This window comes from Agelaius phoeniceus, chromosome 6 (genome assembly GCF_051311805.1).
Source record: "Agelaius phoeniceus isolate bAgePho1 chromosome 6, bAgePho1.hap1, whole genome shotgun sequence".
Lineage (NCBI taxonomy): Eukaryota > Metazoa > Chordata > Aves > Passeriformes > Icteridae > Agelaius > Agelaius phoeniceus.
In genome coordinates, this window is record NC_135270.1 from 37132478 (window position 1) to 37159176 (window position 26699).

General features: G+C 36.9%; 1 protein-coding gene across 11 annotated transcripts in view; it reads right to left on the reverse strand.

Moving 5' to 3' along the window:
* HECTD1 (HECT domain E3 ubiquitin protein ligase 1) overlaps window positions 1-26699 on the reverse strand; it is a 59701-nt gene that overhangs the window by 19452 nt on the left and 13550 nt on the right. For 3 of the 11 annotated variants that reach the window (XM_054634049.2, XM_054634048.2, XM_054634040.2), the window contains exons 3-25: window positions 22306-22540; window positions 21173-21400; window positions 18333-18614; window positions 17760-18048; window positions 17373-17449; window positions 17186-17284; window positions 16746-16860; window positions 16030-16204; window positions 14572-14710; window positions 14197-14367; window positions 12881-13103; window positions 10090-10365; window positions 9910-9986; window positions 8374-8508; window positions 7995-8141; window positions 7600-7694; window positions 7097-7202; window positions 6034-6168; window positions 5809-5948; window positions 5002-5325; window positions 4418-4584; window positions 4065-4241; window positions 491-1327 (exon numbers count right to left, since the gene is read on the reverse strand). In XM_054634049.2, coding sequence (XP_054490024.2) covers window positions 491-1327; window positions 4065-4241; window positions 4418-4584; window positions 5002-5325; window positions 5809-5948; window positions 6034-6168; window positions 7097-7202; window positions 7600-7694; window positions 7995-8141; window positions 8374-8508; window positions 9910-9986; window positions 10090-10365; window positions 12881-13103; window positions 14197-14367; window positions 14572-14710; window positions 16030-16204; window positions 16746-16860; window positions 17186-17284; window positions 17373-17449; window positions 17760-18048; window positions 18333-18614; window positions 21173-21400; window positions 22306-22540 — 4649 coding nt within the window. The remainder of the gene's footprint in view (window positions 1-490; window positions 1328-4064; window positions 4242-4417; window positions 4585-5001; window positions 5326-5808; window positions 5949-6033; window positions 6169-7096; window positions 7203-7599; window positions 7695-7994; window positions 8142-8373; window positions 8509-9909; window positions 9987-10089; window positions 10366-12880; window positions 13104-14196; window positions 14368-14571; window positions 14711-16029; window positions 16205-16745; window positions 16861-17185; window positions 17285-17372; window positions 17450-17759; window positions 18049-18332; window positions 18615-21172; window positions 21401-22305; window positions 22541-26699) is intronic. The other 8 variants (XM_077180407.1, XM_054634047.2, XM_077180406.1 and 5 more) reach the window with 6 other exon arrangements.

Sequence of the window (26699 nt, forward strand, 5' to 3'; positions counted from 1 at the left end):
AGCAATCTGCTAACATTTCATTATACTGTAGTTCTTTTTCCTTCGTACTTTGTTCTTAGCTCATATCCTCAGACACTTCACAATATGCACAAACTGCCCTTCCTGAGAAAATGGAAAAATAACAGAAATATGCAAAATCTACACAGGTCAGAAAGCCTAAGTACCTGACATTAGCTACTGCTGCTAGACTTCCATTCTCTTGGTCTAATTCATACTCTCTCCTTAAACATATAATCGAAATCAATTTCAATCATTAATTTCAAATTCCTTTCTGTTTGATGGGTACCTGTGATCTGACATTACAGGGCAATGTAACACTTTCCAGCTGACAGGAACTCTATGAGTCCTTCATAAATTCTACAGGCCTACACAAGGTCAAGGCTGCTCTAAATACATTTCTCAATTAAGCCAACACAATCCAAACTCAAGTGTAACGAAAACCAAAGAGACAACAAAATCATCAACTAAAAATAAAAAAAAGCTTACTTACTTGCAGTACTCACAACATTTCTTCCCAAAGTATTAGTATTGTTATCACTGCTACTCCGGCTTAAATTCATGTTGTTTGTGGCATTGGTCCGTGCTATGTTTGCCACTCTGCGTACAAAGGACTCCAGGCTGGAAGTTTCTCGAGATGATAAGTTCGGAACACTTGCACTGGAGCTCATGGGTGCCCCAGCAGCCAACAAAGAACTGACTGAGAGTCTGTTACTCGCTGAAGAGCTTAGGGGTCGTTGGGAAGCTGCTTCTTTATTAGTCAGTTCAGAGACTGAACTCACATCAGGAGAGCTTACACTAACAATTCCCATGGATATAGCACTGGACTCCCCAGGAGTACGTATTGAGTTATCAGGACCTAACTTCCTCTCTGCATTTTCGTTTCCCATGTCCGCTGTTAAGGTGCTGGTGCTCGCACTGGAAGATGACCCTATGTCAGCCTGAGGCACACTGTCAGCAGAAGACAGAACAACAATTGGTTCATGGACGTCAGTGCCTGAAACTATATTTTGTTCCAATACACTTTCTGATCTCCGCTCCATTTTGGTCGAACCCAAGCTGATGTCGCTGCTACTTGCCACGCTACACACAGAACTGCTGCTTCCTTTTCTACTTGAGGAGCCTGCAGCAGCAGTCGTCTTGTCTGGACAGTTGTTTTTCACCAAGCTGCTCCATGACTGCGTTGTGCCTGAAACAGTGGATGAAACAGGTTTGGGTGATGCCGCTGAATCAGGGTCGTACCCTGGTGCAAGCTTGAGGTCAAACTTTCCTTCTGCGCCCATACGGTAAGAGTTAGAGCCACCAGCATCCCAGGTGACATCAATCCAGCCTGGAAAGGGACAGGAGTTTGTGAGATCCAGCAGAAAGCAGACAGGAGGCGTGTCAGACAGTAGCTCCACAATGCGGGATCAGCTTCTCATAAGGGCTGTATGTCTGAATCAATGAAACCACTAAGTAACCCTTTACGCCAATTAAAAAGGAAGTGCTTAAATCTAAACAATTCAGGATTTCGTAATGTTGTCAATTTAGAGGCTGCTCATTCTTGCCACCTTAATCTTCAGGGCCACAGAATCCAGCCAAAAATAAAGTTTCCTTCAGGAAGGGACCTGATGTACTAGAATCTCTCAAAATTTTATTCACATCTATCAAAATTGGAATCTCTAGTAACAAAAATGTACATTAAAATGTATGATAACTGATAACTTTACTAGCATCTGTCAAGAAGCTGTAATTATTACATGGACGTTCAATAGGATTTTTCCTTGTTGGATGCTTGTGGATAAGCATATTTACCCAACAGATGACATGTCATGAAACTGCTTAGTTTGAGATTTCTTATTCTTAAATTGAAAGAACTAATTTACAGATACCCAGCTTTTTAGTTCAGTAAGTTCCAAATACTCAAACATTCCCTACTCATAAAAAAATCTTATGACAATCAGGTAAAGGCTACATAAACCCTTTGCAAGGATAGCTAAGAGAATATGGTTCATAGAAAAAACTATCCTGGGACGAGAACAAAACTCCTAAGAGATGCTACTCTTAAGTTCCTTTATTAAATTATTATTTTCAGTAGCAACATTTTTAACAGCTAAATATAATAAATCTGCAATAATGAGGGTAACACACAAAATTTAGCTAACTAGGACAGAAATGGGGACAAAATGTTTTAATTTTTACTTGTCTAAATATGTACCACAATCTACGAGTCACCTGTAAAATTCCTTCTAATATTTCTCACTGTATCTTAACTGCAGCAAATATTGGTGTAACTACTTTAATTGAAACCCATTTCATCCAAAAATGAAATTTCTAAAGCTTAGTTATCTTCTCCAATCTCAGACAAAGTCAAAATAAATATCAGGTCCAGATAAACACATATATTTCTTTATTAAAACAGGAAAGAGCTAATATCAAGTAAAATATTCTTTTTATTACTGTCACGTACACCTTCAGCTTTTAACTATTCAAAAATCATCACTCCTAGACTGAAACAGATGATCACAGGCAATTTGCTATTTACAAATATCACTCTGGAGGAAAAGTAGCTAAAAAAGGATAAAGTTTTCAGATATGATAAGTAGACATCTCGTCCCCAAATGAGCAGGTTTAGATCACGTTATTCTCATTTGATTTTATTCCTTCTTCACAAGCTATAGTTGAGTAGCTTCATGCCACTAAACCTTTGAAGGGTAAAGTTGTGAAGCTAATCTGAATTTTTTTTCTTCCATGATTTGCCTTTTTTATCAAACACAAAAAGCTCCATACTGGAGCTCAACAGTATAATTTTTCCCCTTTATGAATATCTGAACCAGGTATTTTTTTCAAAGCATAACTAAATAACTGGTTCTGGTTTGTATAGTTTCTTTCCCTAAAATATTAATTACAAGCAGTTTTAAATCTGAACAAGTTTTCAGTACATATTATGTACTCAAAGTTGTACTGCTCCATCATTACAGCCATTAAACAACATTTGTCTATACTTGTGAACAACAACCAAGAAAGTAAATTAGACCCTATTTTCAAAATTCTACATGAAAAAAAGCTGTCACAGGAATGAGATGAGTTGGCATCACCATTTGATAAACGAACCTCAATTTTACCTATGGTTAAATGGGGAAGTTTTACTTGAACACAGGAATAAAATCACTGCTTTGGTAGAATACTACTCACCAATAATACCTATAGTCTTCAAAGTTATAATGTAGCTATGGGTACTGTTGCATCTGATAAGAAAAATATATGGATGATGGAAGACTTCCCCACAAGCTGTATTGAACAGCTTAAATAAAGCTCAGTTTCAAATCATTTTAAGGAATTGTACTTGGGAGATTTTTCCATGTTTGAGAGCTGACAACTCAACTAACTAGAAGAAACTCTCAAGTCTAGCTAAAAATGAACCTAAAAGTAGCTGAAGGTGCTTCAGAAACAAGACAAGCCTTATATACCTCAAAATAGGGGGAAGAGCAGGGAAATGGTGGAAAGCATGTTCAGCTGACAAGATCACCACCTCTCCTGGAGCCTCTTCAATAACTTTCTCAGTACTGACTTCCCTGGCTGTTGCAGATTTTTATTTTGCTCCTTAATGCTTTAACTCAAAAACAAAAACTTGATCCCAAAGAAGCTTGCAAGGTAGGAAAGGTACAGGATATAACAAAAGTCAAGAAAAATATTGCAAATGCTCAGCTAGAAGAAATGAGGAAGGTAATTATAGATTTTGCAGGTCCAAAGCTTAACTTATTACTTTGCATCACACACCTTCATATAGTTTGTAACAGATGTCTAAATAACAGTTTCATATTTGAATAACAGTTTAATATTTTTTTAACCGAAACTGTATAAAAGTTTCATTTACAGCAAGAATTTTTTTCATGCAGTCAAATGAAATTTCCCAAATGGACCCCAACAGCTGTAGTATTTTAAGCTTCTTCCCTCCACAGTATTTGAACTTTTATCAACTTTATCTAGGCATTTCAAAGGAAGTACTTTAATGCTACCCATTCTGCATGATGTCATCATGTGACAGATGTGATTCAACAACATAAATTCAGGCAATTCATGCTCACCATTATGCAGTTCTCCTGTAACAGTGCCTTCCCCCTGTGGGCTTCCATCCTGATCTCTCCATTTCCAATCAATTCCTCTGATTACACGAGCTCCCGGAACCATGTATTTTAACACTTGAGAACGGACCAGACGTCGCTGCCTTCTCAGATTTGCTTCAGCTTCTTTAGCAGCTTTTCCTATAAGACATGTAAATTGAAAACACTTGAAAGTATTGAATGGGGAATAATTTTGAGCTTATTTCTAAGCAAGTTCAACTGCAAAAGTTAACCTCCTTTTTCACACTTGTTTTTTTATATGGTACGCTCATTAGCATTTTAAAAGAGCAAGTAGGATATACATTTCTTTTTCTTACCCAGCTGATCTTCACATACTCCATTCACAGTGCCATAAAGTTCAAATCCAGACAGGGAGAGGTAGTGTGTTTGCCCACTGGCATTCTTTCCCATCTGTTTTATTCTAACATGTCTCCAACCTTGTTTCTCATCTTTTGGAGGATCTAAAGGCCATGTTGCTGTAGACCTTTAAGTTTATTAGAAAGGGGTGTTGGTAGGTAACACGAATAAAGAAAAAAGCAAAACCAAAAAACCTTAATACCCAAGCAAACAAAACCCTAACACCGATCATGTATGCATACTACAAGATATATAAACCTATTAACACCAGGGCAAACTTCAGATGAGTGCTGGAGTTATGATTTTGTTAAAAAGCAAAATGCAAAATTTACAGTGAAGAAAAAGCACAAATACCATTATGTGAACCACACAGAAAACCTGTGAATCACTTATTCTCCAGCCCATCCTTGATAATATGTGTCACTTACCACTGCTTTAGATAGATACATTATTACAAACACAGTACACACTAAATTAGTCTACAGTCAAGTACATTTTTAACTGCACTCAGTCTTATGAAAAGTAATAAAAAACACTGACATACCCTGGTTCATTGAGACTACAGTCATCAACATGAGTATACAAAGTAGTCCAGTTCTGTCCATCCTTAGATACCTGGAAAACCCAATTTCTGAGAGCAGATCGTCCATAACCTCGAGCATGGCGTAATGTGTAGGCTGATGGAATAACCCAAAGGCCAAGGTCTATGGCAAACCAAGCATTCTTATCATCATTTGTGTGACAATTGAGAGCTGAACTGTCACGGCTCAGGATGTCTTCTAAACGACCATAAGGCAGATTTCTTCCTTCTGAGGATGTAACCACTACTAATCCATAGGCTGCTGGATTTACCCACTCATATGCAGTTCTGTATTTAAAAAGAGAAATATATTGTTCAATTATTACTTAAATAAAAAAACCTAGTTTGAGCGATATTTGACATTTACTATAAATTGCACATAACAGCTGAGTTTATCACACTAAAATTATCAATATAATTTTAGATATGTTTCAAGCATAATTTTGTGTTTTTTAAAACACTGTAGCAAAGAAAAAAAACCCAAACCCAAACGAACAAAATCAAACTGAACCATGGCAACCAAAAACTAAGACCCAAACTTCCCCACTCCATCTTCTTAGGGAAGCATAAAACAAATCCTGAACACAAGTGATTCAAGTTTTCTATTATTTAAGCAGATCCAAAAGAAATTTAATTCTATGGATTAAAAGATATCTCCCACTTCTAAGAAGTAACAGATTTGATTTCATTATGAATTCCTCGTCCCCATCCTGCCTCATGGATTAGAGTTTACTGCGTCTGGCTTTAAAACATCTAGCTTTAAAAACTCACTTTGCATTTGTTCCAATCCAGTAAATAATTCCATTTTCATCAAAATCATGTTGATGCCTGAACACAAATGTCTGACCTTCCCGTAGTTTTCGTACAAAAACAAATGATGCCCTATCAAAGTCGTACCACTGCTTTGCTACCTATATATGAAAGAAAAAAAGTCAAATATTAAAGAAGCAGAATATAAGTATTCCCTGTGAACTCTGTGTGTGCTATGCAGCTCACCATTTTCAGGAGATACTGTTCTAGAGATTCAACAGTTGCCAGTGGCTCCATCTTGAGCATTCTACCAGTTCGATCTATCAAAGACGTCTCCCCCGAGGCACGTTCCAAACGAAACCTCAAGCGCCTTGTCAGTATCTGAAAGAATAGCCAAACATTCATCGAGGCTTTCCTGTTTAGGTTTTGGGATTTTAATAAAAACAGTGTATCTCACTACAACCGTTTTAGTGGCCTATCATGTATTGTTGTTGCTTTAACTTAAGCACTATATTCTAATGAAATGCTTTAAAAAGTAATCTCCTAGTACTACCTTTCTTCAATTATCCAAACAATTCTTTACTATGACAACATGCAAGTCAATTACACGCTCAGGTAACATTTTCTCACTTTTCCTATGTCTTCACAGCTTTTATTTGTTGACTAGCAAATACAATAATATAGAAAATGAAAACTATTTTCAAAAATACTGAACAGCAAGAGTGGTTTTGCAAGTCTTTTCAACTATTTCCTAGACATTTAACATCAAACCAGAAATATTTATACTTCCCTACCCATGTTGCAAAACTCTGAACTGTACTTTCAAATAGAAAAAATTAAGACTCCACACAAACTGGGAAAAAACAAGTAATATTTTTAGCCAAACTGCCAAGTTTCCTGTAGAACAAGATGCTGAGCCTGGAGGCATCTTGCATTATCAGTTCAACACAGAACCATAGACATGACCCTTTAAAGCCTATCCCCGTTCTTACTAATAATTGTCTCGTAATCACAGTAACATGCCCTTTAACTAGAGGGCATGTTCCTATATAAAGACAATACTTGAAGACAAAACAAAGAACACATTATCTCTTCAATCAAAATTTACTTTTACCTCACAGTGTTTAAATGACAGTAGAGGAACAGCCATACATTTCAGCGCTAGAGGAAACAGATGCCAAAATTTGGTTGGTCTTTACCTAATTCTACCCACATTTACAAGAATGTGATTCTTGCAGACACGGTGTGCAACATATAACCCTCAGCAGAGCACCACTCAGTGGGATATGCTGTTGTCACTGTGCATTACCTGAAGATTGTACGTAGATCCTGGTGTATCATACAAGTGGAGAGGTAGCCGTTCAATAGATTCTAACACTGCTATCAACTTCCGAATTAATGCAACTGCTGGACGACTGTGAAAGAGAACAGGTACTATGTTACCACAAAACAAAACAAAGAAAAAAATTTTACAGTATCTCAGAAAACAGGATCCACCTGAGGAAACTATCTCAGCATGCTATTTCTACTGATGGTATCTGTTCTAGTCACATGGTTACAGCACAGTGAGAAAGATACAAATCTGCACAGTGATGAACAAGTCACCTTCATTTTGTCAACAATGTTCTATGGGTTGACTCTTAGAGACAAAAACTTTCAATTTCTACTTCAATATTAGGTGCTGTCTTTCAAGATCAATTTTCTATTCCATTGAAATGGAAAGAACAGGTAATTTTTCTTTAAATTATTTTAAACATACCATACTGCTTCAAAATTTCAAAGAGGATTTTCCTGTTTTGGTATTATTTTTACCTTTCATCATCCTCATTTTCGCTGAATGCTGTTTTGAAAACGTTTATCCTCTCTACCAGTTGACTACAGTCTTGTTTCACATCCAAATCAACATTCTAGGAGGAAAAAAAAACCAAGTTACAGACAGGCAAAGACATCTATGTAGTCTCACTGAAATCCCAATCCCAAAGCTAATCACCAGCCATTAGACCTGAACAGAGCTGATTTATTTTCATTCAAACTAGTCATCTACTCTCTTATTTTCAATAGGTAGACCAGTAACGGAAGCAAGTCTGCCAAATTTTCACCAAGACCAGAAAAAGACAAATTTATGACAGATCTTTTACATTATGCACATGCCTTAACTTCATTTTGTTAGGAAGTTTTTCTTTAAACACTTATGTCTATAAACTTACATTGTTTAAAACTGTCAGCAGCGATTGAACTAAGCCACTGCTGCACATTTCATATGGAGAAATAGTATTCTCATCCTTCAACAGTACAATTAAGTTTTCCAGAGCAGTCTTCATTAAATCTCTCCATGTATTTTCTCCCTCAATGCACTGAAAGACAAAAAGATCATTATCATGAAACAAAGTAATCTGTCCACTAGCTTCAGTTGAAAAATCACATCCTAGGAAAGTACCTAACTAGGTAATACATGCATTAAAACTCCCCACATGTCAGACATGCTATCTCTGCTTCATGACTCTGCGTCACATCATGACAGACTAGTCTGAACATTATCTGATTTCCACTGATGTCACACATAAAAAATAAAGGAGATACACTTACCTGCCTGTTTGCATGAAGTTCCCATGCAGACTCTAACTGTGTTGCTATGTTCCTCAGTGTTACAACTACTCCTCGAGGCATACTTTCAACAGCTTTAAAATGATCATCATACAAATCTCTTGCCATAGTGCGCACCTACAAATGGATTTTGATAATCAGAAGTCAGACCTTACTGTCATGAGATCATTACTACACTCCCAGATACCACAACCTTGGTCATTATTTTTATGTCCAACAGGCAGACAAATAGGGAAGAATAAAAACGCATGTGCATCACAAAATGCTACGGTTGTGAAAAGAAAAAGGTACAGGAGAAATAAATGGAAATACACAAAATCTTATTGACAGAAATGAAACTTACCATCATGTATTAGGTTACAGCATAAAGGGTAGTAGGAAAAGGTATGATTCTCAATCTGTCAATCTTTCTTTTAGAACCGTATCATGGATCAGGTAATATTTTTAAATGTACACCTAAGCAGGTTTAATACAGTTTCTGAATGCTCTATCAACATTCCTTAAACCAATTCACACTAAGTCCCTATACAACCTCGTTTAGTAAAAATTACTCTTACTACAAAGTATGGTTCACACAAGATACAGATTGAGTTAGTTCTGATTAAACAACATCTTTCTTTTGTAAGAAATTTCCCCAGAAATCTTTCATTTTTATTATCATTCTATGTGCTACAATAATACATTACATAAGCTTCAGAACTACACAGTACAATCTTAGGTATAAGAGAACACTGTCTTTCTTTTATCATCCCACATATTATCATTCACACACAGTATTTCAGCTTTCAATTTAGTGTCACATTTCCTAAGATATATGTCCTAAAATGCTGCAGATATAAGGTACAGGATATATTGGCTGCACTGTTAGAAACTGCAAGACAGATAAAGACTAAAGATTAGCCTGAGCCCTTGGCATAAGTGGATCACAAAATGTACTGTTATTTTGTGGTTTTTTTGTAAAGAGCTTAATTCTTGATTTCTTAGTTCCTCCTTTTTCCCCTTCATTTTGAGGAGAAAGAAGAATTTTAAATTTATCTAAAATGAGGGCGTTTACTCATTTTGCTTCACTACCACAAGTCTTAGCCATGTAGACTGTTACTTCCAGCACCCTGTCACAAAATCCAGTGTAAAATTAGCACCTAGATGAAGAGAAGTATTATATGCCTCTGGCACAAATGTACTATCAATTTTAATATCTTTTCTTGTAGCATAAAGACATAAAAAGCAAACCACAAAACCTAAAGAATTAATGTAAGTCAGGAAGACTGGATTTTCCTACTTTTTTTTTTTTAATTAATTTTCCTCTAAAGGAGCACACAGTTTACTAAGACTTTTGGATAAAATCACCCAAAGTGCTTTGTTCTGGTTGACGCTTTCCCCTTCAAGCCTCACAAAAAATTGTATCTCATTGAAATCAGAGATTTTAATCTTCTAAGAGGAAACCACACCTCCCTAAGAATATTATAATACAAAACAAGCTCAATTAAATTCTAAATATAAAATTTACAGATCACCAACCTTTTGTTTTGTCTTCTCCAGTTTAGATTTCAATTTTCTTCCTCTTTTACCTGTCCAGCCAGTCACAAATTCTGACCCTGCAACATATATTTTAGAAAAGTTGCATTTTCTCATAGCTATGAAAAGCAACAAATAAAACTCCCTCACATACACTTGTTCCTACCTGCACATAACACATACCTACATACTTACCCAAGGAAGTTTCAGCTGTAAACGAATGCTTTGTTCCTCTGTTGGATTCAAACACAAAGCCTGGCAGGTCTTCTTTCAGTATTGTAGCTTGCTGACCATCAGAATTGTGAATAGCAATTTCTCCTTCCTTTAAACAAGTCAGTGACCAGTTTCCTACAGTAAGTTTAGTTGGCCCTGGTGTTGATAAAATTGGCTGGCTTGTGGTAGATGGTTTTACTTGGCTTCGAGCCCTCTGCAACTTCTCAAGGAACTCACTCCTACTTTCTATTTAAAAAGAAACAAATTTGGTTTTTTCCAACAATTGCTTCCATCGTTATGCAGAATTTTTTTCAAGAGCAAAACAACTGAGTACATTCAATGCAAAATTAACTTTGAAATTAAGGGTCTTAAAGTGTCCTAAATTTCTGTGTAGCATATTTCTGTACTTCAACAGTGATTTATTCTACGATCACATCAAAGCTGCAATGCAACAATGCAACTCCTTCTGAGAGATGCAATTGAAATGTATTAATTCATTGTTACAATTATAATAGGAAGATCAAAGAAATTCAGAATAAATTTTTAGTCTTTGAAAATGGGTCTCAGAATGGTGAGCATGAACTATTCTCGAAAGTGGGTTTTCAGAAATAAGAAATTTTTAAAATATCATAATATCATTAATGAAAAATTTAATTAAATTATATATTTGTATTTTAATCATTAAAATGTTAAGTACATAACTTCAAAAATTCCATTTAAAGTAAAAATGGAAGCACCTCATTAAAGATTATTTCTGTTTGCCTTTTGCTGCAATGACAAGCTCTAGGCTTTTTAAATATGCCCTTTTGTTATAACACAAAATAATGCAAAAACAAATATGCACTCGAGGCACAACATTCTTTACTGCTTAAATTTCATAGCATATACAGAGAAGGCTTATAAAAATAATTGAGATTTGATATGCAAGATGAAAATTCTGTTAATTAAATGTTTTCAGATTTCCATAATTACATTTTAATACATTTATTATATAGCACATTGCACTGAAAGTACTATATTTCTACATGGTTGGGAATAAATTCAGGTTCCCTTGGACAAAATTTTGAGACTTACTAAAAGCTTCAGAATTACCATTAAATTTCAATTTTTGCATTGAATTTTTTTTCTATAAATTCAAACAAAACAAGTACAGAGTTAATGTGGAGAGGGGTGAGTACAGACCTTCCAAAATGTTCACAGTATATATATTTGACCATCCACCCCAACTTTCATCATGCAATACACACTAACAGATGTCACTACTCAACCCTCTATACTCTTGCCAGTTGGGAAGTTACTAAAAAGTATACCACAAGATTGATCAGTAATGATTTAGGACAGCAGAACATATAGTACAGTTCAGGACTTGATACCATTCTAGCCTATACTGTACTGTAGTCATTTTAGTTAACAAATATTAATTTTTTAAGTAAAAAAGGCTGCTGCACATGCTTAGAGCTCATGGTTAAAGTTCAGGCAAATTACACTGCAACATCAGCAATCTTAGTAGATGTCTATTTGAGTACATATTTTAAGAAGCCTCATTTAATCCTACATTTAGCTCCTTTCCCTCATGATATTCAGACTAGGTATCTTGTTAAAAAACTTTGGATTTATGCAATCTTTTTTGAAAGACTGATTTGAAGTCACATCTTAAATGCTCAAACTGACTTCCTCTAAGTTCTCTTCACTCCAAATGCATCTGAGCTCTCACCATTCCACTCATCTTATACAGAAATAGTCTCATCCCCTTGCCTTGACCATTGGGAAGTGAAAACCAAAAAATTCAGCATCCAGGGAATGCCAAATGAGAATTTAAGAATTGTATGAGAATTTAAGAAATTATCTTCATGAATCTTAAAACTGTACTGTATGATAAACAAGTATCTCAACACAGGACTTATTTACCTTTAAAGGCATTAACCTTATTAAAAAGAATGCAAAGTCACATTTTCTGACCAAAAAAACCAATAAACCTATAAGTGGTTTCCAGCTGCATTATGATCAGAAACATTATATTGCATTTTGTCTTCTTGCCCCAAACTTGATGCATGAAGTCATTAGCACTTCATTTCCATCCTGAATCATAATATGTTCTGTTATTTCAGTCAACAGCTCATTGAAAACATCATAATATTGCAAAGCATTTTATGCCTGCAGGTTCATAAATGCATGAACTGCTGCAAAAAAAAAGATGAAACAATAAAAGGAGGGTTGTTTCTGCATCCAGAACAAGTTGTGTATTCTGTACAGAAAATCAGAACCAGCTGTGCATTGCCAGTGCATAAGGTCTGTTCCCTTATCCTCTCTCCAACAAACAATTAAGACACTGTAACTTGTTTCCCAATCTCAATGAGAAACTTTCCATTACTTTGTCTTCAAACACATGCAAATTCATTCTGCTAGCTAGAAGCAAACAACAAATCACCATTTCAACCTGCTTTTCCTGGGATGGCCACTACAAAGTGCTTTTAATGACTGGGGTGAAAAAATTAAGTACGCATGGAGAAGAATCAAAACAAAAAGTTAATACGCTTTTGCTGGCAAGATGTTTACTTAACACAATTCACCAAGAAAGTCAAGTTATGGACACATGCTATCTGATAAAATGCAGCACAATTAACTGACCACCTTCCACCTGTTTACATCCTTTACTATTTAGCAAGCCAATTCCTGCAAAACAAAATAGCTCAAATCAAATTATATAAACAAATGTAACAGTCTCAAAACTTAACCTGGACTTGAATTACAAAAAGTCTACCTGAGCTGTCAGATCCTCCTTCAGGGCTCCCACTGGAATACATTGTGGCCAGCTTTCCATCCAAGATAAATCTGAACCATCCATTACTACCATTAGATAGCTCCAGGGCTGCAGCATCACTCCAGATATACAGGCAGTCCCTTCCCCTAATGATTGACCAGTCTCTCCAGTGGTACGGTTTACCCTGCTGCAGTTCTTTAGCATCCTCCTGTGGTTCATCCTCCTGCAATAACATTGTATTAAGCAATAACAAGAACCAAAAAAAATCTCCAATCCATTTAAAGAAGAGGGAAAAAAACCCCAAACAAACAAATAAGAAAAACCCCCACAAACAAACAAACAAAAAAACACAGACATTTTTTAGAGGAGGAGATTCTCTCTCTTTAGGAGAGAAGACTTATTCAATCCAAAAGTGTAGGAACTATACTACTTCTGCCCGTAAAACATATCCTTAAAAGTATTCTTTAATAGAATAAGATACTTCTAAGAAGTTTCCTTTCACATACAGCTTTATCTACTCAACAATAGCAATGGCCTACTGCCTGCAACATCCGCCTCTGTTCAAAACTTGAATTGTGAGAAAAGAAGCACAAAATGATTGAGGTTGGAAGAAATCTCTGGAGGCCATCTAGTCCAAACCCCTGCTCAGGCAGGGCCACATATGACTGGTTATCTAGGACCATGTCCATATGACTTTTAACATCTAACCACCAAAATACAAAACCAGCACCCCCCCCAAGAAATCCCAGACAACCCAAACCCCACAGTAAAGAAGTTGAAATACACACTTAAGATTTAGCTATAAATTTAATTGAATTGGTAACAGAAAAAGTCTGTTATCAATTCAGTTCATCTGACTGGCAATAAGACTTGAAAACTGATAAATAACTTCAATACGCACAGCTTTCATGAAGCAGAAAATTATTTTCTTTTTTATATATTTAACATATTTGATAACAACATTTAAAACATCTCAAACTATTTAATGCATGGACATCAACAGAGATACACTTCTGACACAAATACTTTAGGAAGGATTCATTTTGTTTACCAGTCACTTTCCTAACACTAGGCAAAATCAAGCACGAAATAACTTGATCACAGGGAAGCATGAATAGGAAAACTCAGCAGATAATAATATGCCAACAGAAAATGAAGGTAGAGAAGAAAATTATTAAAACAAGTGGTATAAAATAAGCATTAATTTAATATCCTAATTAGCTAGCCCTGGCCATTTTTGTAACAATAAACATTTCATTGGAAGTGTCAGTTTTACAGTAACAAATAAATCAAATAAATCAATTCTATACACTTACCTTCTCAGGTTTAGACTCCTCTTCATTTTCATCATCAGATGATGGCCCCGCCAAAGTTGACACTTTACTAATTACACCAAGTCTAGCCAGTTGGTCTAGAAAAAGATCACCACCTTTATCCACTAAATCCCTTATGATTTGCAAGGCTAACAAATGGCCATCATCATCATCCTGTAAAACATTGGGATGAAAAGAAAATAACAAAGGAGATCTTGTTACTTTACACACTGAACTGCATATGTGGTCACAGATGAACTCTGTAAAATTTTTAGGGTTAGTTATTAACAAATAATATTAGTGTAAATCCCAAATCAATTAGTGTAAATCCTTTTTCTGTACTAGTTTCACAAAGGATAACATTTTCATTCTTCCTACCTCTTGATCAAGCACTGTAGCTGTTATCTCAACCAGTATTGTGGGCAGGTTATGGCCAGCATCAGAGTCACAAACCTCTTTCAGGAGCGCCTCAGAACAAAAATGTATCATTTTTCTAATGAGTGCAAGACTTGCTTTCCTGTAAAAGATCACATAGAGAAAAAAGGTTCTTACAGTGATAAAGCAAGCACAAAGGTTCAAGATAAGACTTCTTTTGTACGCTATTTATGCATGTTTTCAAAACACAAGAAATTTAATCTGTTTCAGTTCTTGTATTACTCTTACTAAGTTCTGGATTATCTTTAAGAATAATGCACCTTTGGTATTTTTTGATTTTATAGCACTATCAGTCTGACATACACTTTTCTCCTCAACCCTTTATTAAGTAAACCTATTCTACATCCTGTCTTTACCCACTTTTAGTGCTGGCAATTGACTTCTGCACACCTTGTCACCCTCAGAGGTATTCAGCCTTTCATGTATTTCCCATATTTTGAGATCCCTTTATCTTTTAACTCTAAACAAGCTATTAGATTATGCAGTTTTCCACCCTAAGAACTATAATTAATATGAAAGGAAATCACTCCTGTAGGGATAAAGATTATTTTTTTGACCAACTTCCAAAAGTCTGATTCATTAAAGTAACTTTCTAGTAGAGAGCCAACTATTTTGCACAATCTGCAACAACAATTAATCACGCAGAGATTGTTAATACAGTTTCTTCCTTCTTTTATTTAAAATAACCTAGTTTAAGCTTTCTATCATCAGCTCAAGTGGAGTCTGTCTCTACTAGAGGCCTTTTTATCTTGCATTTTCACCCAGAGTACCTGTAAACACTGGGAACATAAGAGATTGGAATAAATGTCATATTTATAATATAAAAGGCTAAAAGGTTATGATCAGATGCAACTTATCACAAGCATTATGCCATGCACAGTATTCCCTTTGAAGTAATAAATTAGATTACATTTCTGCAATTCAGCAGAATTAGAAGCAGCATCTTGTCCAGTTAATACACTGCTAAGTAAGTCTCCTAAAACCTTCTAAAATAGCTTTTTCTAGTCTTGCTGATTTTCCAATGAATGCATCTTGACATTATTTTATTAGTTTTCCTCTACTAAATTACAGCTTTCATTACAGTGGCTACAAACAACTGTAACCAAATCCTGATGCACAGTGTACACAACATACTGTATGAACATAGCATTCTTTCATCATGCTGCCACAGTCAAGAGTATGCTCTGCTCTCCCATGACTAACCAGGCTTTTTCCAACACATCACTTCACCAGAAAGGAAAAAATTTTGCTTAAAGTGCTAAGTAAAAATCACTCTTGCAACACTTCCCAAACAAGCACTTCTATTCAAATACGTATTGACATGAGCATTACTTAAACTTTTAAATTTACTTTGGCTTTTCTGAGCACGTATTAAGAAACTGTCCCTCATGATAATATTACCTTATTGAAGGCAACATAGTTTGTTGAAATGTTTGTGCAAACACAGGCAATAGTCTTTTCAAGTATATGGGTGCCATTTCTGGATCTCCTTTGGGTTCATTGCATTCTTCCTCATCCTTGTTTGCATCTTTCTTTTTCTTCTCATCCCCTTTGTTGACAGGACACATCCAATCCCCTGGAAAATTTTTTCCCCCAACACATTCAATTGCAGAAGTCAACAAACCAAAAAAAAACCCCTTCTAAACATCCAAGTTTTCTTTACTAATTTCCAAGGACCTGAACAAGAACATGCATTCCTAAAAATAGAAAATTTACATGTGCATGACTTCTTGAATAAAAGTATTTAATAGCAAGTATCACCTGTGGCACCAGAATTCTCAGGAACAGGGAAAGTGCAGTTCCCACACAGAAAGGATAACAGAGAAGCTACCAAGACTGACAAGCTCTGAATCCACAACAAAATCCCAGCCTAGCCTGATCCCACAGCTGAAGAGCAGGACAACTGGCACAGTTCATGCCTGCTCAGTTATTTCTTTGGTAATTCCCCTCACTTAACATCATCTTAAAATATTAATGTTTTTGTGGATACTTTATGGGTTAAGGAAGGTAAGTCACAATTTATTTTCTTTAAATAACCTTAATAGAGTAAAATTATTATAACTGCATAACTTAACACATATCAGCATTTCTACTATAGCAAGGGTTATTGGACTCACCTGGAGACTGAAGAATAGCTACTACTTCACTGTGCCCTCTTTCCCTAGCTTTGTCCAGAGGAGTTTTCCCATCTTCATCTCTCAAATCAGGATTTGCACCATGTCGTAAGAGAGTCTAAGAATAAATATTTTTATGTATGAAAAAAAATTGCATTTCTTCTTCCAAAGTAGCAAATGTGCTTTTCATACATCACTCCTACAGTGTTCTCATGTTTGTAAGTATTCTGTGCTTTTTATATCTGTAGAGCCAATATAAACTACTTTTATTCATTACTGCCCTACTGCCCTATAATGAAAAATCTGTGTTTTGATAAATACTATAAAGAACATGTAAATATTTAAGAGTGCATGTGTCCAGCATATTGCATTGAAGATATTTTGAATAGAGCAAGATGAAAAGTCAGCAGGTAATGGTTTTTAAGAGTCAGCTTAAATCATACCTTTGCTACCTGAGGTCTTCCAAAACATGCTGCATAATGTAATGAGGATGACCTCTGACCTCTGTTAACATCAGCGCCCCTTTCACAGAGGAATTCTACCTGTTAGATAAGAAAAAGGAAACCAATCTTTTTTATCTTCCTTTACATAAATAATGCAACTTCTTAAGGGAATATAAATCTAATTTACCATTTCCTGAGTTCCAAAAGCTGAGGCCCAGTTTAAAAGAGTTTGTCCTACATCATCCATAAAATTTACTTCAAAAGCTGAAAGATAAAATTAAATAAAATAGTTAAAGTTCCCACAACCATAAAGTTCAACAGTATTCTTTAAATAAAAAGGTCTTAAAAAATTAAGCATCATCAGTCATTCTGGAGAAGCATTTATGCTCTGAATTGCAGTAAAATGTGGCATAGGTGTGCTTACTAACAACACTGTTAAGTATTTAACAAAGTAAGCCAACATGTACATAATGATTTTCAATTAACTACCTCAGCATTTGTTGTGACAACTCAGACTACAAAAATTAAAGCCAAAACAAGCATTTCATTTCTTTTTTGGAGTATTTTTGCTTACCTCCTGTGTCAATTGCATCTATCAGTGCATCAGTATCCTTACTGCGGATGCAATCTATCAGTTGCCGATGAGAACGTTCTCCAGAACTATCCAGTCTCCGCAATCCCGGGATTCTGCCTGTAGATCCAGCACTAGATTTTGGCAGGGCTTTTCTGCCTTCGAACAGTAGCACCAAAAGAAGATCTACTAACCGCATGGTATCCAGCACACATCGCTCGTCACCCTGCAACGCACTTTCTATAGAATCTGGAAGTTCAGATCTTAGGAGATCCTGGAAATAATTAAAAGTCTGAACAATAAAAAATATACAGGGCTTTAGAAAATACTATCAGAATTGGGTTTCATTTCCATATGAAATGCTTCCTTTTTCCCCCTCTTTAAAAGCAACTTACATGTACATATGTCTGCACATATGTCTGTGTGTATATATATATGTATATCTATTAAAAATATGATCTAGAAATATTTATATGTATATCTATAAAATACCAACATAGATCTTGCATATATTGAAGTATACAAAGGGAAAAATCCCATGAAAACAAAAAGCTATAGCATAAAAGGATTTCTTACATGTGTTACTACTGGAGAGCCTCTACACAGGGTTGACAACAGGCTTACAATAGTTGACACCTGATTACTTAATTTAGAGTCTGCAGCTGTAGATGGTGCTCCAGTGCTACTCCGTCCAGGTTTGCAAGCTGAAGATGGTCCTGAGGCAGTCCCACCAGCAGCTGCCATGCGAGATAACAACTCCTCAGTTAATCCATGTTTAGCTAATGGGGCTGGGTCAACTCCACGCCTTGTGAATCTGTCAGCTAATGAAGCAAAGCATCTCAAAGCTCCATCTGAAACCTAAGAAAGATGTGCAAGAAAAACCGATGAAATCTCTTTTACTTAAGGTGAGAAGGTGCTAACAGGATAGCCACAAGAATACAGACCACATACAAGAACTTGATTTTCCCATGAAGCTTGATCATTCAAGTTATATTTAAAGGTCTACATGTTTCTCTTAAGCACAATAAAGTTTTCAATTCGACCAAGCCTAAAAATAGGACAAAGTGGGAAAAGGAAATTTTGCTCTTGGATAAGGCAGATTATCCACTGTGCACCTGACACAGTGACACGCAAGAATTTTTGTGATAATAAAATACAAACCTCCAAATTTAGGATTGCTACTAAAGGAAGGAAAAAAATCCAACCAACCAACTGCACACTAAAAACTCCAGTGACACTGTGGAAACACGGTTTACTGGTGATCCTCTTAACAATTCAGCAAAAAATACTGCTGGCCAACTGCCCAGGAAAGGACCCAACATCTTTTCATGTCAATACTAAAAATAAAGGAAGATTTTGTCTTTAACATCTCTCTATCTATACACTAGAAGTGTCTCAGTGTTTCAGATCAAGAGGTTTGCACCGGCCTATCGAGATAACTTGCTTCAGGCACATTTGCCTTTAAAGTTGTGCAGTAGCAAACCAGACTGATGTCAAGAAATAGTAGAAAAAGCCCCACAATACCTATTCTCTAATCAAATTCTGAATTGCTATAGTTCTTACTCCCCAAAATGTCAACTCACAGTCTATTTTCAAAACAACTGTCTGCTATCACAGACCAAGGACTTCAAGGCAGTCACTCATCAACACACAGAACAAGATTAGAGTATTAGCCAGACTTCAGGAAGACAAAAATCTTAAATCTCCATTAAGTTTCCTGACTTCTGGTATGGTCTGTACATGCCAAACATTCTGCATTATCAGTACTCTTTTGAATTTTTTCTTTCATGTGCAAGGGTCACTGTTTTCGTCCTCTGGCATCTTGCTCCAGTTCTTAGACAACACAGATAAACAATTCTGCTAATCTTAATGTAAATTGCAAGTACTCAATAGATCTGTACCTTAACAGCTGCCAGAAATACACAAAAAAGATCACTTGTTAACACACTTCACTAGTGGCATCAGTAAAAGACTACTTGGAATGTACTCACAAAGCGAATGAGTACTTGGAAAGTATTTACATTTCTTCTCCCAAATTGCAAGTGTAACAAAGGCTAAAAACCCAAAATCATAGATAAACTGCTCTTGGGGCCACATTCATCTGGCCTGAACTTATCCATCAAGTGGTGTTACTAACTGGCAGCCTACACAAAAAGTGACCAAACCCAGCAGTGTAAAAGGACATGGTAGGGAGCAACAAACTTGAAGAGGGACATTACTGGAAAATCCATAATACACATCCAACATCCACTGTAATCCTGAGGCTTGTTTCATGAGTAACCTATTTCTCAAGGATACCAGTACAGAATATTTTCTATCATCTAGGTCCCATCGTAAGCATGCTTATCTCTAAGCTTAACTGCCGAACAATTAAGTTAATTTGAACTCTCATTCAGATCTCCAACAGCCCCAGCAAGTGCTTTTCTCTAACACCTTATAAATTGGGGAACAGTTAAAATAGTACAGACTTAATGGTCTGAATTTCAAGATTACCTTGCCTCAGATGATTAGAGTACTAATAAGATTATTTAATGGCTAAAAACAAGATAGCTTGTTCTGAAATGCCTAGTGTATGACAGCCGCCTGAAAATTTTCAAGATCTAAAAATATATTTTAAAAAATTATCTCACAGGCACAGAGATTTGGTTTCCCAAATATGCTGTGCTTAATAAACCAGACTGGAGGCTGGATCTGTGCATGTAGAGAAAGGAATGAGGACAGAGGTCAGAGTAAAATGGGGACTCAGTTCTGAGTCTGGACAAGAAGCCTGGCCAGGCTATAGCAAGAATTTGGTTAAATGGCTATTAAATGGCTATTCCATATGACATACACAAAGGCATTCTACTAGTAGAAAGATAATTCCTCTGGGATTCATTTTTTACAAGGACTATTCAGCTCATGTTAGAGGCTTGAGATGAAGTAAGTTAAAACTGAAATAAAGAAGTGGAACAGCATTTCTACTAGTATCATTTAAGCTGGCTTCCAGTGTAGTACTTTCGCACTGACTATGGATGTTCTTATTGCTTCTCTTAGTTTGGCAAAAGAAACACAAACCAAATAAATTTTTACCTCTTACTTATGCTCAATTTCATAATGACTGAGGTACAGTCAAAGAACAATAACGACTTCAGAAACTGTCTCAAAATGCATTGAAAAAAGTTACAAGATATTTTTCAATACAGTTTTCAGAGGTTAAATAAGATTATATTCAAACATCAGCACTTGGAGCCAAACACTAAGGAGTGTTTTTTATTCTCTTATCATTACAACTATAAAGGAAACTATCATAATACCCAAATATAACAATTCCTATGTAAACATACCATTAGGGAGGATGTATAAAGTTACCTAGTCATTCCTTTATTAAACATACTGAAAGTTAAATTCACAGCACATTGAGCAAACTATTACATTACCTGATGGTCTTCATGTTTCAATAGACTAGACAGTGATTCCACACAGATCTCTAATGAAGAATCCTGAGGCTCCATTTTGCCACAGAGTCTGGATACTACAGCCATAGCTGAATGCAAAGTATCTTTATGAACAAGGTGTCCACTGTCACGAATGAATGTCAGAACACAGTTCAACCCTCCAGCTTCAAACACAGCTCCTGACTCACGTGTACAGATTAATTCTAACACCTATGCCAAAAAGAAATTTAATTTTAATAAACTACACACAAAAAGTCAGTTATTTATATCCATATACAGAACTGGTTTATATCCATCTACAGAACTGGTTAAGAAAATTAAACAATAAGGAAAAAAACCACAACCCTCTTCCTCAACATCCAAAAGAGGCCAAAGCCTCAAGTACTCTAGTAGTTAGCAGTTACAGCTTTCTTCAAAAATACGGGAGCCAATACAAGAACATTCCCCAAAGGCATGGTCATAACAAGTGTTCATGAAAGTAGATAATAAATTCTCATCCTGGGAGAAACACACAACTGAAAGTTTTGAAACTTGTAAGAGCATCATTACCCCAGTGATGCATTTCTGAGTTGACTGGATACAGTAAATAGAAAATACTTGCATAAATTCTGATGCCATGGTAATCAAGAACTCCAACTATATGCTACCACATGGCCATGAGTTATGCTTTAAATGAGAGATTGTAAGGTCTTCTAAATTTCTCTAAAAACTTCACAAGGGTGCAGGGGAGCTGTATCTAGTGCTATCGAAGAGGTAGTAGAAAATTACTTTACACCAGATAATCCATCAGTATCTGGAGCAATTCTTCATTTCTTTGGTAGCATAAAAATAGCCCTTGGCATTCCATTAGCATTCTAGTCACAGAAGACAAACAAGAAATTCCTTCTAATATTTTTTGTTTCCTTTTCTATACATTTCTTTAAAAAAATTGAGCTGTGAAGAGCACCAGACTGACAGTAAGGATAAGCAGCAGTGTCACCATGTACACTTTTTTCATAATCTATATTTTAAATCACATTTTAATAAAAAAAAGGATTGGAATATGAGGATGCTCTTTGGAAATAGCAAATTATTCAACTCCTTCTTAAAAACAAGAGGTTCTCAAGTATACTTACCTTCACACATTGCTCAGCCAAATCTCTGCTCGTTCTGTTGTTAAGTTCAACAACCACTAAACGATTACAAAGTGCTTTGATAGCTCCATCCACTCCCACAATCCTACGGGTACATTCAGCCGATACATCCAGGTAATAAGTTATGGCACGAGCTGTTACTTCCAGTACATTGTCTGGAGCACTTTCATCAAGAAAAATTTTGCACAGTGCTGGCAAAAAAGTTCGAGGAGGGCATCTGCAGGAAAAAAAACACAACACATTATTACTATGTTGTGCACACTTCTCTACATTAAGCAATTTAATACGCTCCCACATTAACGCTTTCCATGCACACATAATTTGCTCAACTAGTTTAGAGTTGGTTCAGAACATTCATTTAGAACCCTACATCTCATACACACATGAAAATTCAAGGTAATCTGAAAAGATGTTGCTTTAAGAATCCAGAAGAAAAAGATACTCTTGAAATTTTACAATCATACAGGAGAAAAATTTATCCTGTTGGGATTTTTTTCTAGGAATTAACCTCACGTCACCAAACAGAATGCATGTTTCTTTAAAAGTGCTTCAAGGTTCATGATGACTAATAGCTACTTAATCATGAAATTTTATATACAAAGATTTTGGGTTTAATACATAATTTGATTTTGAGTGGTCCTTCTTCCCTATGTTATTTCCACTTGTCTTTTTATCCTATTTCAGTCTCCTCCCCTGCCTCATTTTTTCCCCTTAATCACACTGAGAACATATTTAATTAATGTAGCTTTGCGTCCACTGCATTTTCTCTCCATATCCATGTCTCAGTAGCCTCTGGCTCTCCTCTTTATTGTTAGCCTCATTTCCATATGTAAGAATGGTGAAAAATATCCCCAAAACTTCAATATAAAAAAAGCAAGCTGTAAGGGTCCTCCTTCTATTCCTCTTAACATTACAGACTATAAACTGAAATAATACTTTTCATTATTAGAACAGCTGTGGCTAAGACTGATTTGGACGAGAAGTTCTAAGACACTGAGCTATATTTTACATCAATTTATCTTCCAGCAGCATATTTAGCAAAACTCAGCATTATGATGGCTCACCACAGTGGTAAAACACTTCCAAGGTGATGGGGAATTAAGAGAAGGGGATAGATGCTGTAACAGTAGTCAAAATAGCTGGATACCTCAACCCTAGATGTAGGAGAACAGACTAAATCTACAGGAAGCAAATATCACAACTTTTCCTTCAAGTAGGGCTTTGGTTTTGAAAAAGATGGCCTAAAACTTTTCTAAATCCAAAAAAGAAAGAATAAGAACATATTTTTTAGTCTGGAAGACAGGTGAAGTACTTGTTGATGAATCATTCTGAAGACTCAGAGGTCATTCAGTATCCCATCTGGTATGCAGTGACTCACACAAAGACACCAAATCCTGGGACAGCAAAATGCTAATAGCTTCCTTCAAGATCTTACCATGCTTTGTGAAGTAACTAATAACGCTGCCTGACATTTAAATACATTACCCAACAATACTTAATGACAAATCAATAAGTGAAGCTTCAATGAAGCTCAAACACAAATGTAAAACTTATATTGGCCTATCCAGCCTATACTGTCTGTTGTTCTTAAGAAATCTGTCATTTAACTCTACATCTTTAAAGGAGGGTTTAAACAGTAACTTTGCATTTTAGACATTATCCACTGGGGGGAATAAAAGGCCTGAAATTTGTACTCCTTATTAGATGACCACCATATGATGACAGAAGAAGCATTTCAGTACATAAAATTACAAGTGAACAATGTATTCAAGGGTTTTGGTGCTGGATCTTTTATACTGAATTTTATGCAACACCAGACAGATCACTAAAACATTGCTATGAACAAGGTTCTTCAAACTATATTGCAAGAAAATAATCCAATAAACACAAATCTTAAAAAGCCCCAAACAAACCAAACCCACACATATATTACCAAGTAGAAGGTAGTGAGCTCCACTGGCTATTTTAATACTAGTAAGAGCACTTTTCTTAGATGGCCACACAGCTGCAGAAAGTTAAAAGCCATACTTAGCAAATCTAAAACCTACATTTTTTTTTCTATGATTTAACAGTTTACAAAGCACAACACAAAAGAAACTCAGCTGTATATTTTTAAATAAAATTAAAGAATTAAAATTCCATCACCAATCCACCAGAGCCAACTACCCAGCAGACACAGAAAAATACTAAGTTACTAAGAGCATATCACTTATACTGAATTCTTTGTCAGCATACAGATGCCAGTGCACCGTATCAGCAATGCTGTCCTTATAAAAGCACAGCTCTCTAGCACAAATTTAAGGATTAAGGGTGTTTTAAAATGACCTTTCTGCCAGAACCTCTAGCTACACTAATCAGAGACCTTTTCAATCAGCGGGTACAGAACAATCTCCACTTGCTGTCAGTGGAGACTGTTTGTTTTCTTTGTTTTGATTCTTTGTTTTCTGACTTAGAGGAATGATTTCCAACCTCTCCATAAGAAAACCAGGCTTCATCACAGAATCATAGAATGGCCTGAGTTGAAAGGGACCTCATGGGCAGGGCACCTCTCACTAGACCAGGTTGCTCAGAGCTCCACCCAAACTTGCCTTGAACACTTCCAAGCATGGGGCATCCACAGCTTCTCTGGGAAACTATATTGGGTTTGTGTGATCAGGTTTTGGTAGCAGAGGGAGCTACAAGGGTGACTTCTGTGAGAAGCTGCCAGAAGCTTCCCCCATGTCCTGGAGAGCCAGTGCCAGGTGGCTCCAGGATGGACCTGCTGCTCACCAAGCCTGAGTCAATCAGGAGTGGTGGCAACACCTCTTTGATAATATATTTAAGAAAAAAAAAAGTCATTGCACAGATGTAATTGTGGCCAGAGAAGAGCAGGGTGAGAATATGTGAGAGGAACAGCTCTGCAGACACCAAGGTGGAGAAGGGGCAAGAAGTGCTGGAGCTGAGATTCCCCTGCAGCCCATGAAGAACCACGGGCATGCAGAGATCCACCTGCAGCCCATGGAGGAGACCCAAACTGGAGCAGATGGATGCCCAAGAGAAGGTTGTCAACCCAGGGGACTCACACTCAAGCAAGCTGTGCCTGAAGGACTGCACCCCATGGAAGAGTGACCCACATGGCAGTCTGGGGGGAACTGTTGCCCATGGGATGGACTCACATTGGAGAAGTTCCTAGAGGAATGTTACCTATGAGAAGAACCCCACACTGGAGCAGGGGAAGGATTCCTCTTCCTGAGCAGCAGCAGGAACAATGAGTGATGAACTGACTGTAACCCCCATTCCCCATCTCCCTTCACTATTGGTGGGGAAGGAAGTAGAGATTGGGAAGGAATAAAGGGTAGGGGAGAAGGTGTTTTTACAATCTACTTTACATCTCATTATTCTACTTTGATTTTGTTAGCAATAAATTCAGTTAATATCCCCAATTCAACTTTGGTTTTCCTATGACAGTATTTAATGAGTGATCTCTCTCCCACACCTTATCTCAACCATGAACCCTTCATCATATTCTCTATCTCCTGTCCAGCTGCAGAGGGGAACAACAGAGTGGCTTTGCTCAGTGCCTGGCATCCAGCCAGGGTCAACCCACTACAGTAACCTTGTCCTGTCACCACATGCTCTTGTAAGAAGTCCTTCTCCAGCTTTCTTGTAGGCTCAATTCAGCTACTGGAAGGCCATAATTAGGTCAGCCCAGAGCCTTCTCTTCTCCTGAGACTGTTCACACTGAACAATCTCAATTTTCTCAGCCTCTCCTCATAGGAGAGATGCTCCATCCCTCCAATCATAGCCCTCCTTCAGACTCACTCCATGTCCTTCCCGTGCTGGCAGCCAGAGCTGATGCAGCCCTGCAGGTGGGGTCTCAGCAGAGCAGAGCAGAGGGGCAGAATCCCCTCCCTGGCCCTGCTGCCCACGCTGCTCTGGATGCAGCCCAGGACACGTTTGGCTCTCTGGGCTGGCAGTGCCCATGGCTGCCTCATGTGCAGCCTCTCACCCACCAGCACCCCCAAGTCCTTCTGGGCAGGGCTGCTCTGGGGCTGTTCATCCCCAGCCTGTGCTGAGACTGGGGCTTGCCCCAACCCAGGAGCAGCACCAGCACCTGGTCTTGTTAAAACTCCTGAGAATCCCAAGTGCACACATCTCAACCTTGTTCATTCCCCTGAAGGGTATCCAACCCCTCAGATCTGTCATCCACACCAGTCAGCTTGGTGTCCTCTGCAAACTTGCTGAGGGTGCACTCAATCTCTTTGTCCATGGCATTAACAGAGATATTAAATAACACTGGTCCCAAAACAGATCGCTGAGGGACACCACTTGTCACTGATGTCCATCAGGACTCTGAGCTATTGACCTCTACCCTCTGGATGTGACCATTCAACCAA